Genomic DNA, 17,958 nt, shown 5'->3' with positions numbered 1-17,958 from the left:
GTTATAAATTGTTTCTTACGATATCGGTGATGAGTTTTTCTAGAATGTTCTGTCGGAAGTGTCTCTCTTTGAAGTCTCTCAGCTGTGCTCTGAGGAACATGCAGGGCTTCTGGGATGCGATCTCCAAATAGTAGTACTCGTCCTGACCCTCCTGGAAGTGTGAATAAATATTATTAACTAACCACGACGCTTTTAGAAAAAGTACTTTTAAAAAACAGCGATCCACGTTTTAATTTTGGGTTTCAGGAAAAATCAGTTTTTGTTGAAAGCATAGCTGAACATTTAATAAATGATAAGCATAGGCTCAAAGGCTACCGAGAATATCAGTTTTTGAGCATCACGGTGGCGTGAATAAAACTGATGGAAATTGATGACTAATAATTTTGATGACTAATCTACATCAACTAATAATTTGACTTTTTCAAAACAAAAAGACAATATAAGACTTAAAAATCAGCATTCTAAAGAGTCTTAAATAACCCATAATTTTCGCTCCAAATAAAGGGATAGTTTAATTGGTTGACGTACCATAGGTGTAGGCAGGAAAATCTTAGACTCGGAGTAGGGGTTGTCAATTACTTCCTCCTCGTCCTCGTCTTCGTCTTCTTCTGCTGGCTCATCTGCTGCACCCTCGACAGCTCCCTTTTTTGTCGCAGCAGAAGAAGTTGTCTTAGATGGCTCGTTTGTATCGGTCGTATCCTTGCCATCTTCTGGCCGGTAGTGGACGTTGTGACCATCTATGTTGTTGCCGTAGTTACCTAAAAAAGTTTAGGGTTAATATTTTTTAGACGCAAACAGCATAAATGCGTAATTACTGTGTCAAAAATGACTCAATCAATTTTGTATTTAGTCTATTAAAAAAATGTCCGTTTTTGTATTCGAGGTTCAAAAAAAGTCACAATCTTATGCAGCGGCGGATTTACGGGAGGGGAGTGGAGGGGGGTGACAGGGGGGGGGGGGGGGGGGGGGGGGTCCTTGGTAATATTTTATAACATCCATTTTAGGACAAGCAATCCTAAATTTCTTCTAACGGCGCACTTGTTGCGAATATATACTAATTTTGAAGTGGAGCGCGCGCCAAAAAAACGCAGTTTTCTGGTCAAAGTTTTCCACAAAAAGTGCCCAAAAACAGAAAATCAATTTGGTCGGCCTAAAAAAAAGGTCGACAAAGTGTTCAAAAACTTTTGAAAATCAGCACCCCCTCGACAAAACCCAAAATCCTAGATCCGACCCGGATCTTAAGCGACTTCGCATAAAAAATGAAACACGATGAAAATCACCAATTGAATTATGATTGAATCTAGGTGTTTTTATTGTTTATCACAAGGTGTTTTTTTCTATTATGCTTTCAAATCATCTTTTTTTCTAGAACTTGAATAGATTATTGTATCTGTAAGTGTTCCAACACGCTAATTTAGACTGATACCGACCAAAAGTGTTAAAATATAACATATGAAGTTTTTGACAATTGAAAGCTGACACAGTCTAAAAAGCAACCCAACATTGACATTCAATGACTATTACTCAAGGTCATTACTACAACATGTTTCAACGATTATGTGGGCAATTTCTTGCATAAATTACATGTGATTGTAGCATAGACTGTACCTATGCTGATTTCGAAGTAGAGTGGCTTCTGACAGTGAGTTCTCTCCACCATAGATGCCTCCATCACACAGCAGAACAGGAAGAACTCCTCCTTCTTACCACTGTACATCTGAACAGATGCCAAAAGCTCATGAACAAATCTGGCTGGTCAAACAATCAACCTGACCAACTTTGACTGCTATGGCAGTCGTGATCAGACATTTCCGCCCAGACACTTCCGCCTCAAAACCCAGTCATTTCCGGAACTGACTGCTTTTGGGGTTGAAATGCCTGGGAGCCATAGTAGCACTAAGTGAAAGCTGTAGATGCAGAAAAAAATATACACCAATCGCAAAAAAGAGCTTTGCTCAACATAATACTTCGTCCTGGAATGAAGGAAAATGAGACAAAACTATGATCCTTTACAAGTGAAACAGCCTTTGATAGCTCCTCTTCTGCGAATCGCAGAAAACAAAATTGTTAGCTTTAAAAACAAAATGCCAGTTTCTTCTCTGCGAGAATTACAGGCAGCCTAACAAATATAATGAATACCTGATTTAAATTAAGGATTTAGATAATGACTACCTGATTTGAAATACGGATGATCCTAGAAGGATCTTTTAACTAGCTCACAACTCAGCTGTCTCCTTACTAGATACAGTATTCGCATATGCTCAACAGTTGAATAAGTGGACATTTTCAACGAGTTACTGTTAGAGGCCATCCTTTATTAGCTGGACATAACTAGATACCATCGGGTGATTTTTACAGAGAACTTCGAAGATTTCGAAATATTTTTTATTACTAGATTTCAAAATATTTTTCAAGATGCCTAGCAAACCATTACACTTCGCAACTGCTCAGTTTTTTATATATAATTCTTACCCATTTTTTTTCCAATTAATAGCTCATTTATCTATGGCTCTGGCCAGGGGCGGATCTAGGATTTTCTCGAGGGGGGGGGCGGATTTTCAAAAAATTTTCAAAAATTTTGTCGACCTTTTTTTAAATTTTTTTAGGTCGACCGAATTGATTTTTCGAGCTCTCCCTAAGCTGGTTTAGTCGCTGTTTTGGCCAAATTTTCTGCGCCGCAGGCAAAATTTTGAAAAACAGTCCAAAAAAGGCATTTTTAGGCACTTTTTGGACAACTTTGACCAAAAAAAATCGCGTTTTTTCGGCGCGCGCTCCCCCTTCAAAATTAGTATATATTGGCGCCAAAGGCGCCTTTAGAAAAATTTTAGGGTTGGTCGGCCCAAACTGGAATTCTTAAAAGTACCAAAGGGGGGACCCTTTGGGTTGGCAGGGGGTCGAATCCCTGAGGAAAAAAGGCGTCCGCCCCCCCCCCCCCCTAAATCCGCCTCTGCCTCTGGCCAATAATTTAACAATAAGTATTAAAAAACAAAACTCACAGTCAATATTTCACAAACGGAAAGTTAAAAACGATACAAGGATAGCCTGTTACTGTGCAATCAGAACAGAATGTTCCGACTATAGTCTTAAAAAAAAGGTTTTTCTAGATTTTAAGCATAGTCGACAGTCATAATAAAGTAGACAAATTAGAAAACAGTTTTGTAGAAAAATGAATAGAAAAACAAAAAAAAATCTTATGAAATTTTTTTTGAAAGTTTTTGAGTCCCAAAATGGCGCAAGCAAACTCCAAAAACTAAATTTACTTGAGTAAAACTAAGCTTTCACGGCCTAAATTAAGCATAAATAAGATAACTCAAGCCTGCTCGCTCACCTTATTTGCTCGAAATTAGACCAAAAATCAAAAAATTTCAACGATGATTATTTGTGGCACCTGATTTTGCGTGGAAAGCAAAAGAAAAAGAAAAAACTGGAACATAAGACAAATCAGTTCCTTCCCATTTTCAATGGTCGGAACGACACATCTGGTGCGAATAAAAAACGCTATCCCCCAACTGTATCTCACAATGTTTAGAGGCTGAAGAGGGTTGTGTTCCTCGAGTGCTGCCACTGCCATAGTGTCCCTCATGGGGTCAGCCAACTTCACATCCAGCCCCACCAGCAACTGACCCCTGTAGGCCACTCCCTCCCCCACTCCCCTGTTCAAGGCCATGTGCAGGTCACTGAAACTGTAGCTCCTCAGGGACCCATACAAGTTCACCCATGTGGGCCCAAAAGTGGGCATGAATCCTGCAAAAAAGGGCAAAAATTTTCGGATTTTTTCCTACTAGATATCAAATACTACAGGTTTCATCGTTTTCAGAAATTGCTCTCCTATTATTGCACAAATATTAGGAGACTAATGATTTTGTTAGTTATGGTCCATATAAAAACAAACGTTGCTAACACTCCATTCTGTTTTTATAATAAATCAATGGCATGGATTTCTTGTTTTTCAATAGGTTTCTCAGACCAAGTGAACAATCTCCCCTAAATCAATATAGGGAGGAGTCGTTCACATGATTAAACGTAATATTTTTCAACCAATCAGGTTTGAGCATAATACAAGCAGGCCTTACGGCTTGATTTTGCCATTTAATTTTAGGGGGGGCTATTAAAGGAGGAGATCGTTGACATGTGCCGTTTACTGTCTAAGGGTAAACATTCAAACGTGCCTTGTCCTTCCAGTGAGCAGGAGATGTCGTTGACGTCTATTACGAAAGTGCCAATGTTTGGGGAGGTGAGAGAGTGTCTGTCCTTCAACTCTAACTTCACTTTGGAGCACATGGGGGGGAACATCTCACTGAACACAATCTCCTCCATCCACTCTGGCTGATAGCAGTTCAGCTGCACTGCCGTACGCGCCTAGAAACAGTTTTGTGTTTTGTCATAGAGGTTACATTAGTGCACTCAAGCCCAATTTGGTTCAAGTCTATTATTCATCTGTCAATCATTCTGTGTCATTGTTGGTGCTAGACATAGTTGACAGGTACTGGCCTTCAGAGTGTCTGCCACCTTTGATTGGCCTCAAAAACACGATCTTTATGATCTCTTATACAACTGAGTTGATCTTTGAATTGGGAATTTAACAGTATCGAATCCAGCTTTTCAAGTTTAGAAAATATTTTCAGTAATTGAAGAACGTGTTTTTATGATAGGAAAAATCCAATAAAAAAGGGTGTTGAGAAGTCGTACGGTTATGATGACTTTTCTTCAAACGCACACTGATTGGGACATTCAAGTTTATTTTCAGTTCTCAACTTTTTTTTTCAGCTACCGCAAGTTCAAAAAAGTCTGTTTTATTTTCAAGGTCGTTATTCTAAGTAAACTTATCAGCGTAATCATGACTGGAATATTTAAACTTGAAGCTCGACTGAGCCATGAAAGTACTGCATTGGATTTGTTAAGAGGGCGGGAATGCTGGTTAATGCTATTTAATATTCTTGGTTGACTAAGTACCGACAGTCCACTGAAGGTGACTTCGACGTATGGGTCGACCATGTCCTTGATGTCACCTATGGCCTTTTTGAACTGGCCCATGAGGCCCGATGACATTCGAGGCAGCCCCACTCCCTTGTACACTTTCACTTTATAGTGGGCCAATTGTCTCTCCACTGGGAATCCCTGGGGCAACAATTCGTTCCTGTAAATTGCACAACATTAATTTTATATTGTCAAAAATTGCTGCATGACTGGAAAGCAAGCATGCCAACTGATTTGATCGCTTACTCATTTCACTTTTGTGATTGGTCTCTAAAAACGTATAATTGAATCAAAAATATGGCCGCGCCTCTTGGGAATTCCAGGCCTTATTTGGAGTTTTTGTTGCAAATACATTTTAAATTTAAGTGTTTAACATGAATTTATATCAAAAAATTATTCAAAACACTTAATAACTAAATCTGTATCTATAACTTCGGTTGAGAAAGTTCGCCATACATACCCCTCGATGACCTCATCATCTCCCTCTGGGTCCGAGGGGGGTTTGATTGCATCACCCTTCCCGATTGCACTTAGAGTGACCTTGAGTGCCCCTGAAGTCCCGTTGGCGACATCATCTGGGTCGAACAGGATTGCCCATCGGGAGGCAAAACAATGGCCTGGTTGCGCGTAGACTGTGCCGACATCTATCTTGAACTCGCCTATGTTTTCGTCTTTGGAAAAAATACCTCCCTTGTTCAATACCTGCTCAAACAGCAAAAAATCAGACGTTGATATCGCATCTAAGGGAATATCAGCTGGACAAAAAGGAGACGTGTGTGACCGTCAAACGAACAAATCACTTCCGAAAAATGTGTGATTAGACGCCATCTATGCGTTGAACGTAATTTAACTGATAGTCCAATGTAAAATTGTATGATTGTGTACCGTTAGTTTTATGATGGAGTTCAGCATCTCAACCGGCGGCATCACAAAGTCAAACACAAATGCCTGAAATAAAATCGAATCGATATAGATTTAAATCATCGGTACAATTTATCCGTTTTTTTTTTCTGTAAAATTGGCAGACTTTTTGCATGAAAACAAAAGGAACTTTAGAAGGGAACAAGCATTTGACCTCATCAAAATATGGGCAGGCGACTGTCTCCTCGATCACCTTGGTAGTCTTCTTCTCATCCGCCACCTGCACTATAACATAGGGGTGCAACTCCGCTCCCGCCAGTCTCTGGGCCTCGATCACGTGCACATTCACCTGGAACCCACTCTCTTTGAACTGGCCTTCGCCTGCACTGCCCACGACATTCAACAAGTCAACTTCTTCTGGAACTTTGGAGGAGACACTGAAACAAATCAGATGCTGTCAGAACAAGTCGCAATCTCCGAAACTGCAGAACTGCGAATGGGGAATCGAAGTAAAAGGGGGGAGGGGGGGGGCGGAGACAGGGTTCAAACTATTTCTTCACAGAAGTTCGATCCCTTGATTACTGTTCCATTACAGTTTTGGTCAATTATTTAAAAAAAACTAAAAATTTGGCCAGACCGAAATTATCTTGCCAGAATTGCCAGAATTGCCAGAGATTGAAACAATCAGAGTTCAAAAAACATCAGTCCAAAAATAGTCGGCAAACGAATTCGAAAATTCTTTGAAGACCAATTCCTTTTCAAACCATACGCGCACCTAAAAATTTACATCTGCCTCAAGCCTACCCTAATCGATATCCGATACTTTTCTTGCAAGATCTTGTAACATTCTTGCAAAAGAGGATTAATATGCCAGATCTTGAAAGCTGATGCTTAAATTGAAAAATTTAATTAAAAAAATAGCTCATTAAAAAAATAGCTTAATTATCTCGCAAGAATCTAAACAAGAACCTAATCAAGTGTTGTATATATACCTGATAGGTTTCAGAAGGGAATCGTCGAAAAAGTCCAACTGCTGCTGTTGCTCCTCCGCCATAGTCTGTTCAAACTTGTTCTTCGTTGACCCAGATAGAGACATTGCCCCCCAGGTGCCAGATTGACTCCCACGAGAGTTCACTTTCTTGCCCATTTTGCTGAATTTCTTGAACACATTGCCACCACCTTTTTTCCTAGGAAAAAATCAAAAAATTGTCTTGGTTTTCACACTTCTTTTTTAAAATTAAATTTCTATCTTGCTTTTTATCTTGAATATACAGTCACGGGATAAAGACATTGCAACTACTTGATTTCAACGAGCAAATGAAAGATTTTTTTTTACCTTTTTGTCGTTTTATTTTCAACTTTTTTAGAGGTATTCTTGGTGTGGAAACATCCTCGCAAGCAATGTAAAGTTTTTTTTTACTTAATGAGCTCAAAATGGTTATTTGAAAAGCTGATGCGCTTGACTTACTCTTTATGCCGCCGAAAAACAACAGACAAAAGATTCGATTGAGTTATTTGGTCCGACATTGAAAAAAGCTAAATGTTCAAGAATAATTTTGCACTCATGATTGAAATAAACCAGCATATAAACTATTACAGCAAAGTTTTTTGAAAAAACTGCTGCTGCGATCTATGCACAAGATTGTCATTAGCAGTTATTTTTTCTCTAATTTTTGTCCAGTGTCTGCTATATCAAAACAGGAATGACTGTTTCAACGCCAGAACAATTAACTCTTTCAATTTTTTTGTTTATTGTTTTTTGCAACATAAAAAGTAATAAAGCTCATGATCTTACCAAATATTCAAGTTAATTTTGAGCCTATAATTTCAAAATCTCCACATTGTTTGCAAGAATATTTCCAGAGAAAGATCGCCTCTAAAATACTTATGCTATACTGACTTTTTTGCACATTTGAAACATAGTTTCTCAAAGTTTGGCCCGGCTAAGTCTTTCCAAATGGATAAGTTCTTACAAATAATGTCTAGTTTCATCTAACATCTGTCAAAAATTTAACCCTAAGTATCAAATAGCTGCAGAGAAAACTACAAAACGTGATGAAAAATTGTTCATTTGCTCTTTGAATCAATTAATTTGAACTTTGTCCCATGACCAGCGGCTGATCTAGGGTTTTCTTGAGGGATCTAGGAGTTTCTCAAAATATCTAGGAAAATTATTGCAAGATTTTCACATTTTTGCTTGTTTTTTAAGTCGACCAAATTAGTTCACCGAGCACTCTTAGATCACTATAAAGATCCTATTTTGATTTTAAAAAAATTTTGGGTTTGGTAGGTCTACAATGGATTCTATAAAATAATGCAGATCTACTTAACAATCGCCCGCCCTGTGGTATCTACTTAAGAATTGCCACCCCTATTAATAAAAGCAGTAATTAGCACCAGAGCTTTTTATTTAAAATTCGAGTTTTTTGCTGCAATCTGATTGGTCAAAAATGGGTTATTTTAATCTACTTAACAATTGAATCCTCTTTCTGAAGGGGGGCAATTGTTAAATAGATCCAATAACACCAATTATGGGACTCTTTGGTTGGCGAGGGGGTCGAATCCCTAAGATGAAGCGTCCCCCGCCTCCGTTTTGCAAAGACAAAATATCTACTGAAGGTCTCAATTAGACTAAATCTACGTAATGGATGACTTGCCAAGTTGACAAAATAACCAACTTTTTCTTTTTCTGTTCGCCAACCGCCGACTGACTGTCGGACTCATGAGCAATCCATCCGCCCTGATCCCTTTTTATGCTGGTTGAGCCTTCGACCCCGAGTCGACTATTTCCATACACTTCACTGCCATCCAGTGTGGCAGATCTATTTGGTTTGTCGTCATTTAGCAGAATGTTCTCCTTGTCTACTGCCACCCCACGCACCCACTGTTCGGTCATGTCTGCTTTTTCGAGTAGGTTGAAATAAGTGACTTCTGCTAAGAGACGAGTCTGAAACAACGAGGAGTTTTCACATATGGTCAGAAGATTTATTGCATAAAATTCAGTTGAACTTTTTTAACTCTTTGTTCTGCAAGATGCTTAAAATAAAATAAAAAGCTTTTAATATACTTGATAAATTTGTATCTTTTTGCTTCGACATTGAAAATGGGGGGGGTACTTTTTATTTTATTTTTTGTTTTCCTCTCAAAATCAAGTACCAAAAATGATAATCGGAATAGTTGGAGTGATATATCATAATGAAACTTTTTCAGTCGTAATTCGAACTCAAAAGTTTAAAATTTTCAAAAAGTTGTCCCAGTATCGAGAAAAACTGTTTTCAATTTTTTGATTCGTCGTCTAAGTTTGAGCGAATGAAGCGATCAAGCAGGCTTATAAAAGCTTGTTTTTGCTTAATTTAAGCCGTGCAAAATTAATTTCACTCGAGAAAAATCAGTTTTTAGCGCTATTTTGGGAATCAAAAACTCGAAAAAGTTCTGCAAAAAAAAATGAAAATTTTTTGAATTATTTAATGACTTTTTGTGTTTTTTTTTCTTCATAAACTGTTGTCCAATTTGTGAATGTCGAATATTCCTCAGTTCTAGTTTTTCGTTCAGTTCCATTTATCACACCACGCAGAAAAAAAAACTAAACTAATTTGAAAAAACAAGTTTTTTAAAGACTATGGTTGGAACATTCTGTGCTATTTGCACAGCCTCTGCCTATCCTTGTCTTATTGTATAAATAGATATTACTGGTAAGGCACAAGACAGTTAGAAAAGCGGTGTTCATGTAGCTAGTTTCACCCGATGACAAAACTTTTGATGCCATGATTCTCAAAAAGTGTACAATTTTTATATTGTGTTGTAGTTTCGCCGGATTACAAAACTTTTGATGCCATGATTCTCAAAAAGTGTACAGTTTTTATATTGTGTTGTAGTTTCGCCGGATTACAAAACTTTTGATGCCATGATTCTCAAAAAGTGTACAGTTTTTATATTGTGTTGTAGTTTCGCCGGATTACAAAACTTTTGATGCCATGATTCTCAAAAAGTGTACAGTTTTTATATTGTGTTGTAGTTTCGCCGGATTACAAAACTTTTGATGCCATGATTCTCAAAAAGTGTACAGTTTTTATATTGTGTTGTAGTTTCGCCGGATTACAAAACTTTTGATGCCATGATTCTCAAAAAGTGTACAATTTTTATATCTGTGTGGTAGTTTCACCCGATTACAAAACTTTTGATGCCATGATTCTCAAAAAGTGTACAATTTTTATATCTGTGTGGTAGTTTCACCGGATTACAAAACTTTTGATGCCATGATTCTCAAAAAGTGTACAGTTTTTTTATTGTGTTGTAGTTTCGCCGGATTACAAAACTTTTGATGCCATGATTCTCAAAAAGTGTACAGTTTTTATATTGTGTTGTAGTTTCGCCGGATTACAAAACTTTTGATGCCATGATTCTCAAAAAGTGTACAGTTTTTATATTGTGTTGTAGTTTCGCCGGATTACAAAACTTTTGATGCCATGATTCTCAAAAAGTGTACAGTTTTTATATTGTGATGTAGTTTCGCCGGATTACAAAACTTTTGATGCCATGATTCTCAAAAAGTGTAAAATTTTTATACCAGTGTGGTAGTTTCACCAGATTACAAAACTTTTGATGCCATAACTTTCAAAAAGTATCCAATTTTTACATCTGTGTGGTGTAAAATGAACGATTTGACAAAAATGTCTGAATCAAATTTCTGTTTTGTTCATTTTGTACGTGGGATTAAATCAGTACAGTGACGTTTTGCTGCATGATTAGGGTTAACAACAGCCTCCCGATCATATCTGTTTTTCTAAATGCCAAAAATAGTGACATGCCATTAATTGTCGCACTGCTCGAGTAATTGTGCCCTCCGCTTGAAAACTTTTAGTTTCATTTTTCGAGAGACTAGCCTAACATCTCAAAACTCAAAATTCTTGATTTAGACAGCTACTTTTTCCTATTTAACGTACATGTTTAAGCAAGGTCATGTTGATGGGGTCACAGAATGAGTCATCCACCAACACCTGTCCTTCTCTGGCCACCTGCTGAAGCACCAGATTGAACTCGGCCAGATGTCTGCAAAAAAAACCGGAAAACTGATGAAAGGCAACAACAGTTAAGGCAACAACAGACTAAACAACCAGTTATTTATGATTTCAAATCTAATCAGTTTATTTGAGCCAAAATTTTTAGGCAATCATTTTTTGTGCTCGAAGACAAGGACCTGACCGTGAAAACTTTCCAAAGTGTGCGGTTTATTAACAATGAATTGCGTTATTGAAATGACTATCATAGCTCATATTACAACGCATAGATTTCATCTTCAGTGCTGCGATGCTTCGATAACTAACTTGTGCCCTGAATTCTTCAAGGAAATGTAGAGGATTTCGTCTATTTTGAGCAGGTCTTCCGGATCCAAGATCCAATGTATGTCCTGAAATTCATATGTCATGAACCTAATATTACAAACCAATTCTGAGAGCATGAAAAAAATGATTTTGATTCTCACCCCCAGAACTTTTCCGGTGTATCGTCGGACCAGTTCTTTCTTGACGTCTCCTGGAAACCCAAACCCTCAGATGTTTAAGATACACATTTTAATGACTTATTAAAAATATAGATAATCATATTTTGAAAATTATACTCAAAAATAACTTTCTCGCCTTACCTCTAAACTGAACTTCGATGAAGACATCGCTTTGGGAGTTTTCGAATCCCGAAATTCGAGTTATGTTAAGCGTCAATTGAAACATGCTTGGAAGAATAACAATTAAAAAGTTATATCAAAACGTAATTAGTAACTAAAATGTAAGTAAATCGAGGAAAAAAACAGATAAGATTGCAACGGATTTTAAAATAAATTTTTGACAATGCGAAACAGTTATTGGGATATTTATCTGGTCAATGTTAAAATAATTATTGGACATTTGGTGAAACAATTGCAACTGACAATCTGATAGCAATTTCCAATCGAGTCTGTTTTGGTATTGAAATAAGTTATCCCTATTTTCATAACTTTTGTTTGCCGCCTGTATACAAAACCGCGTTACCATGTGTTACAAAAGAAATCATTGGGAAAAATGAAAAACAAAAACACCGAATCAAAACTAAATGACATTTCATAGTTAATGATTCCCGGAGGATAAAAACAACCATTGAAACAAAATATTTAAAAATAAACAAAAAAAAACGGTTCAAGTTGAGATTTACAGGGAGCGCGCACATATTTTTATTTTATAAGAGGAGCCGATATCCTCATGAATCAATGTTGTCTTTTTTTCTGAGTAGTTTGTAAGTGTTTACCGCTTTTTCTAGTTCTCGTAAAATGTTTTCTCTTGAAATCGTGAGCCATCTTGATACATCATAGTTATTCAGTGATAAACTGTCTCACAATTAATTTTTTTCAGTGTTTTTTTTTCGGATTTTTCCTACTGTTTCTGTCTTTTCTCTGCAGCTACTGGAAAGAGTGTGAATAAACCAGCCAAAGTCCGTCAAGTGAGACGATAGCTGTTAAGAGGACTACCGTTTTTGATGGGACTTTGAGACAACGCTACATGCATTAATACAAATTGTGATTCTGAGAAATAATAAATATTTAAATTCGAACAGTTTTTTTTTAAACGTTTCATCTTTCATCTTTTCGTCTTAATATCATGTCATCGTAAACTTATGTCGTCTTATTAACCTAGCACCAAACCAGCTGAAAAATAAGCCAGCCGAAAATGCGCAGAGTATTTAAAATAGCCAAAGTTTATGTCATTAGAAAAAATCTTGCATGGTTTTCATAATCATTGTCACATAATCAGGGTCAGATCTAGGATTTTCTCAATGGGGGTGGGATCTTCAAAATTTTTCGAAAACTTTGGCGACTTTTTTATAGGCAGATCAAATTAATTTTCCAAGCTCTCCCGAAGCATTAAAAAAACCCTGTTTCGGTCAAAAGAAAAGTTTTGAAAAAAAAACAGACCAAAAAAGGCATTTTTAGGAACTTTTTAGAAAATGTTGACCAAAAAAGTGCGTTTTTTCTCGGCGCGCGCTCCCCCCTGAAAAATTAGTATTTATTGGCGCCCAAGGTGCATTTAGAAAAAAAGTTAGGGTACCTCACCAAAAATTTATATCTCAAAATAGTACAAAGGTTGGACCGTTTGGTCGCAGGGGGTCTAATCCCAGAGGAGAATGCGTCAGCAGCGACAATGAAACGGATATCGAGACTGACGGCACAACTAATTCCAATTTGATTGCTGAGAAACAGCTGGAACGACTTAAGCTTAGTGATATATTCAACAGAAGGTTCTATGGAGTTTCCAAGAATTAGAACATAACCTTGATGCGCTCAAATAGTTTTTAAGATTAACCACAATCTTAAGCATTAAGAAAACTTTTAAAACGCTTATTTATAGTAACCGTGAGCGTGAACATGATGTTGTTCCCTGAGACACGACAGGCTCAGTGAGTGACATGGCACGTCTGTAAACGCAACGATAGACATTCGCTGACTGGAAAAAGATGAAAATTTTCCGCAAAATCGAGACAGAATGCTGTAAAAAGAAAATATTCTGAAACAGGGAGAACGGTAGAACCAAAACAGGTATCGAAAACGAAACGTCATAAGTCTAAAAACAAATTTAGATAGGAAGCCAATGCTAAGGTGAAACTAGTGCAAGAATAACTGAAATTCAAAGTTTGATAAACCTTGGCTGGGTCGTTGCCAAGGTGGAAATAGAGAAGTTTAATGATAGTGATGAATTGTCATGTAATCGCTAAATTGTGTAATGTGGTTGCATGATATGGTCCAAAATCAACCCAAATCAATAGGAAATTGCTGGATGAGACAAAAAGCATTTGTTTCAAAGATAATTGTTCGACATCTAAAGAATTCTACGACAAACTACAAAGACGGTTTGATGACCAGGTTAGTGACGTGATTGTTTTGGCTCAAGTCTAACTCGATGGGCAAAAAGGAGCTTTTGCAGAGCAAACGGATGTCAGAGTTAGTTCAAAAAAGAGTACTGCACTATGGATATGGCTCTGAACCATAGTCAAATTGAGGCCCAATACGAAGCCCGAGTCAACCTTCCAGGGATAGTCATCCCTGATTCCGCAATATACCATGAGTCAATGCTGCAATTGTACTGATCATGGGTAAGTGGCCACTGATCAAGTACCAAAACAGCGATGAATAATTTAATTAGAGCGCAGCACTGAATCATGGATTTTTCTGAGTGACCAAACCTATTCCAAAAATCAGCTCTGATTAAGAGATAGGTGAGCGCTAACTCCGAAACTTAGTGCTGTCTCAGAGATGATCACAGTCTAATTCCAAAAATCCCAGTCTAATTCAGTGCTGGGATTTTTTTAGCGCTGATTCAGAGATATTGCAGTTTTATTTCAAATTTCATATGTTTTTTTTGACCAAATTAGGACAATGTTGCGCGAAAAATAAGGTGTACTGGATAAAGTGCACGTGAAGACAAAAAAATTTAAAGCAAAAAAACTGGTATTGGTTCAAAAGTGGTCGCCTATGAGCGCGATGTTGCAGGGAAAAACAAGACAACTTGTATCAGGGCAAAACTATGAATTTTAGGCTGATCATAATAAATTTTAAGTGTTACAATTTGAGTGGATGGAATTGATAAAACCAATTACTCGGGTTGACAAAAGTGCCTATCTCACTATTTCATACTATGAAAAAAAAACTTATCATAAAATTTCATAATAGTTATTACAAATTAGTTATAAATTAGCATGACAAGCACTTTCTTCATACTAAAAAACTTTATAATACGCATTTTTTGCCATTAAATAGCAAGATTTTTTTTGCCATTAAATAGCAAGATTTTTGCCATTAAATATTTTGGAATTAAATAGCAAGCCTTTTGCCATACTTTTTCAAGATTTTATGATAGTATTAAAAGCATTTTTTATACGATGAAATTGTGTGACAAGCATTTTTTCCATACAAAAAGTTTGTATGATGCGCACTTTTCCATATATGAAAAAACAAGGAAAAATTTTTCAGTTTTTTGTTTTTTTTCCGAAACACACTAACCAAGAACTTTCTGTCATAAGATAACCCAGAGTCTAACTAGCAGTTACCACGCAGATAAACTGCATTTGATGAGATTAGCGAGGTAAAGTAATTTTTACATTTTTGCACAAAATTATAAGCCAAAAACGTAATTTTGTGAATATGGCAGAAAATAATTAAATTGTATAAATTTGGCAGCTTAAATAGCCGATTGATCTCATGAGTTTTATTGAAACAATTGTTCCTGTCTTGTCTAATTATTAAATTATTTTTAATTGTGGTTTCTGCGATGCGCAGAGGATCTTTGAAAAAAAAATTAGGCTGTCTAAGCATTGTCCGTTTCTCATATTTCCTCAGGTTCCAGACTGAGTTCTTTTCTTGAATGAAGCTCTTTTTTGCACCTCACCGGTTTTTTAGTCTGGATATTTCAAGTGGTACCCATATTGCAGCCGTAATCGGTCACTTGTACACTTGAAGCTAGAGGTCGAGTGAGAGCGCATCCTCACCCGCTATCATTGCCATGGCCATGGATTACACGATGTTCACAAGGGCTGAAATTTTTAATCTTGCTTTCGTGGGTGTAACAGATTATGTTTTAAAAATTTGTAAGCGTTGTGGAAACTGAAAAAATTTGTAAACTGGTATTTCAAATAACATTTTACTTGTAATTCTCGAATGTATCAAGTTATTTTCCAACTGACTGATGACGCTCATCTTCCATATTTTAAATTAGCTGTTCTGATTGAAAATTTGTTGTGTAGAATTTTTATTGTTGATACATAGAGAATTTTGAGACTACTATTCAGGTCCTTACCAAAGTGCGGAAAAAGAATATGGCATTGGTTCAAACATTTTTGCACGGTTTTTGTTATCTCAAATAAAGCTCAGAACGGTAAACATTTATTGTTATTTCATATGTTATAAAATTTTATTCAAGTCCGGCTGATGTTCAACAAAGCGACATATCTTTAAGCCGAAATTACAACAGAACTACATAACAATTACATATCAACAGTTACAACCAAAGTGCAGGATGGAGCTATGGTATGAATAGATATTTTATTTTATTGATTAAGTAATTCCAATCTCCATTTCGCATGCACAAGAAAACCAAAAGACCGAGTTGCTCAAAAACTGACTGAGGGATAATTATAATTATTTTTTGACAAAATTAAGCGCTCGATCCTTAAGAATTTTTTAGTAGCACAGAAAACTCCCACCATAATTATAAAAAAAACTTGAAACCTTTTTTTAAAAATTTGCACTGTTTTTGTGCGTGCTAGGACGAGAGACAAAAAAAAAGTTTCCAAAGCTTGTAAATTACTCATTATCTTTTACAGCTGTCTTCAAATCTGAAAAACCAGACCAACAAATCGGAAGAAAAATGTTTTTGAAATTTTCATACAGAGGCGAAGTTGCACTTTGCATACACAAGCAAAACTATGACCGACAATGCCTACTGGAAAAACTGAATGAGTAAAACATTGAGTCTAGAAAATTTCCTCAGTGACGCACGCCAGTTATGAGTCTAAATAATTGCTAAGTGACGCAAGCCAATTATGACCCATTAGCAGTACCAGTCACTTTGAAAAAAAATTAGTTTACCAACTAATATGCTTTAATTAATACAGCGGACGCATTTTAGCTAGCAACGAAAAAGTTCATTTAAAACATCTGGCCCTGCCCTGGTTCGAACCCTTTTAATTTGATGCGGGTCTCCTTCCCTACCTCTACGCTACATATCCATGATACCTTGAAGCTAAAGTGCAATTTGTATTATAATAGTCTGTGTTAATATCCTTAGCATTGGCTTTACTTAATAGCTGGTCATTGATCAAAATGAACACTTTCAAAAAGAGCACATTTTGTCGCAACAATATTTGCGACTTAGGTTGGAAAAAAGAGAGTTCATACTATAACACAAGCTTTAGTTGCGTAAAAAACTTTTTATTGCTAAGGAAGCGCTAAAGGAAGCTACAAAAATGTCTTTCTGAAGTTAAAATAAGTTAAAAGATCTTCCTGCTATAACACCTAATCGCTCGCTTTGATCGCTTAAAATTATACTACAAAACAAAAAACTCAAACCGGTTTTTCTCGACATTGAGACGCACAACCGAAAGGGCTTTACTATGATTTACCTCTCGACCCATTCAGATGATGATTTTCAGTGCCAGATTTTGCATTGCAAAATTAAAACACACTTTAAGACAGTTATTCGGCCCAAGTGAAAAATCTCCCCCTGAATGAATAGACTAAAGGAGAAATCTCTCCCAAGCAAATTCAAGCAGTAAGGCTTGGATGTTCTATGTTTAAATCTGATTGGCTGAAAAACATTAATTTTAACCAAGTGAATAATCTCCTTCCTAAATTGATTTAGGGGCAGATTGTTCATTTGGTCCAGTTATTCCCCACTTTGTGGTCGAAACAAAAATATAGATGATTCAAGGTAAATTATATATTGTGCTAGACTAGATTTAACTTTTTGTTACAAAACTATAAGTCATCTATTTGATTATCATACGATACAGCACATGAGGAAACACCGCAGATATGTTGAAAATGCAAGGATAATTTTAACAGTACACAGCTCGCGCATGAACAAAATATCCGATTAAATACAGAAACAAAAACCACAAATTAGAAACAAATCGTAACAAATTATTGCTACACAATTTTAGGCATTCAGTAATTTAAACAAAAAGTTGACAGCTAGATTTGAATTGATAAAAAAAACACTTGAAAATGCGCAGTCAGTCACCATAAATTGTAAGGAAGCTCCATTTGAACTCATGGTCGCACAAATAATCAACTTTTAATGTTGTTTTGATTGACAGGAAGTGTACAGTTATGAAAGCAAACTAAAGGTTATGAACAAAAATCTTGATTCAATAAAAATCAAACGAAATGAGAATTTGTATAGATTTCAGGTGACATTTCACGCATCAAAATAAATAGCACCAGAATGTTCTATCATTATAAACTGTTTACTTCATTTTGGAGAAACAGTAGTTTTTATTGCCAATAGTTTCGTGAGTAACTTTGTTAGTCTCAACAGCTGAATTGTAAATAAACAAAGAAGGTAACATTTACCATCTAAACAAATTGAAACTATATGGCAA

General features: G+C 36.4%; 1 protein-coding gene across 1 annotated transcript in view; it reads right to left on the bottom strand.

Annotated features, from left to right (window-relative positions):
* LOC134857159 (otoferlin-like) overlaps positions 1 to 11,372 on the bottom strand; it is a gene marked incomplete in the record, with an annotated part of 123,098 nt that extends 111,726 nt beyond the window's left edge. Inside the window, 14 exon segments of the mRNA XM_063873537.1 lie at positions 20 to 151; positions 529 to 758; positions 1,609 to 1,717; positions 3,521 to 3,744; positions 4,170 to 4,359; positions 4,954 to 5,137; positions 5,438 to 5,679; positions 5,863 to 5,925; positions 6,053 to 6,275; positions 6,831 to 7,025; positions 8,517 to 8,785; positions 10,782 to 10,887; positions 11,163 to 11,245; positions 11,321 to 11,372. Of these exon segments, the coding sequence (XP_063729607.1) occupies positions 20 to 151; positions 529 to 758; positions 1,609 to 1,717; positions 3,521 to 3,744; positions 4,170 to 4,359; positions 4,954 to 5,137; positions 5,438 to 5,679; positions 5,863 to 5,925; positions 6,053 to 6,275; positions 6,831 to 7,025; positions 8,517 to 8,785; positions 10,782 to 10,799 (2,079 nt within the window).
* Between the last annotated feature and the right edge of the window lie 6,586 nt (positions 11,373 to 17,958).

This window comes from Symsagittifera roscoffensis, chromosome 1 (assembly GCF_963678635.1).
Source record: "Symsagittifera roscoffensis chromosome 1, txSymRosc1.1, whole genome shotgun sequence".
NCBI classification, from domain to species: Eukaryota; Metazoa; Xenacoelomorpha; order Acoela; family Convolutidae; genus Symsagittifera; species Symsagittifera roscoffensis.
This window is presented reverse-complemented; position numbering and strand designations above follow the sequence as displayed.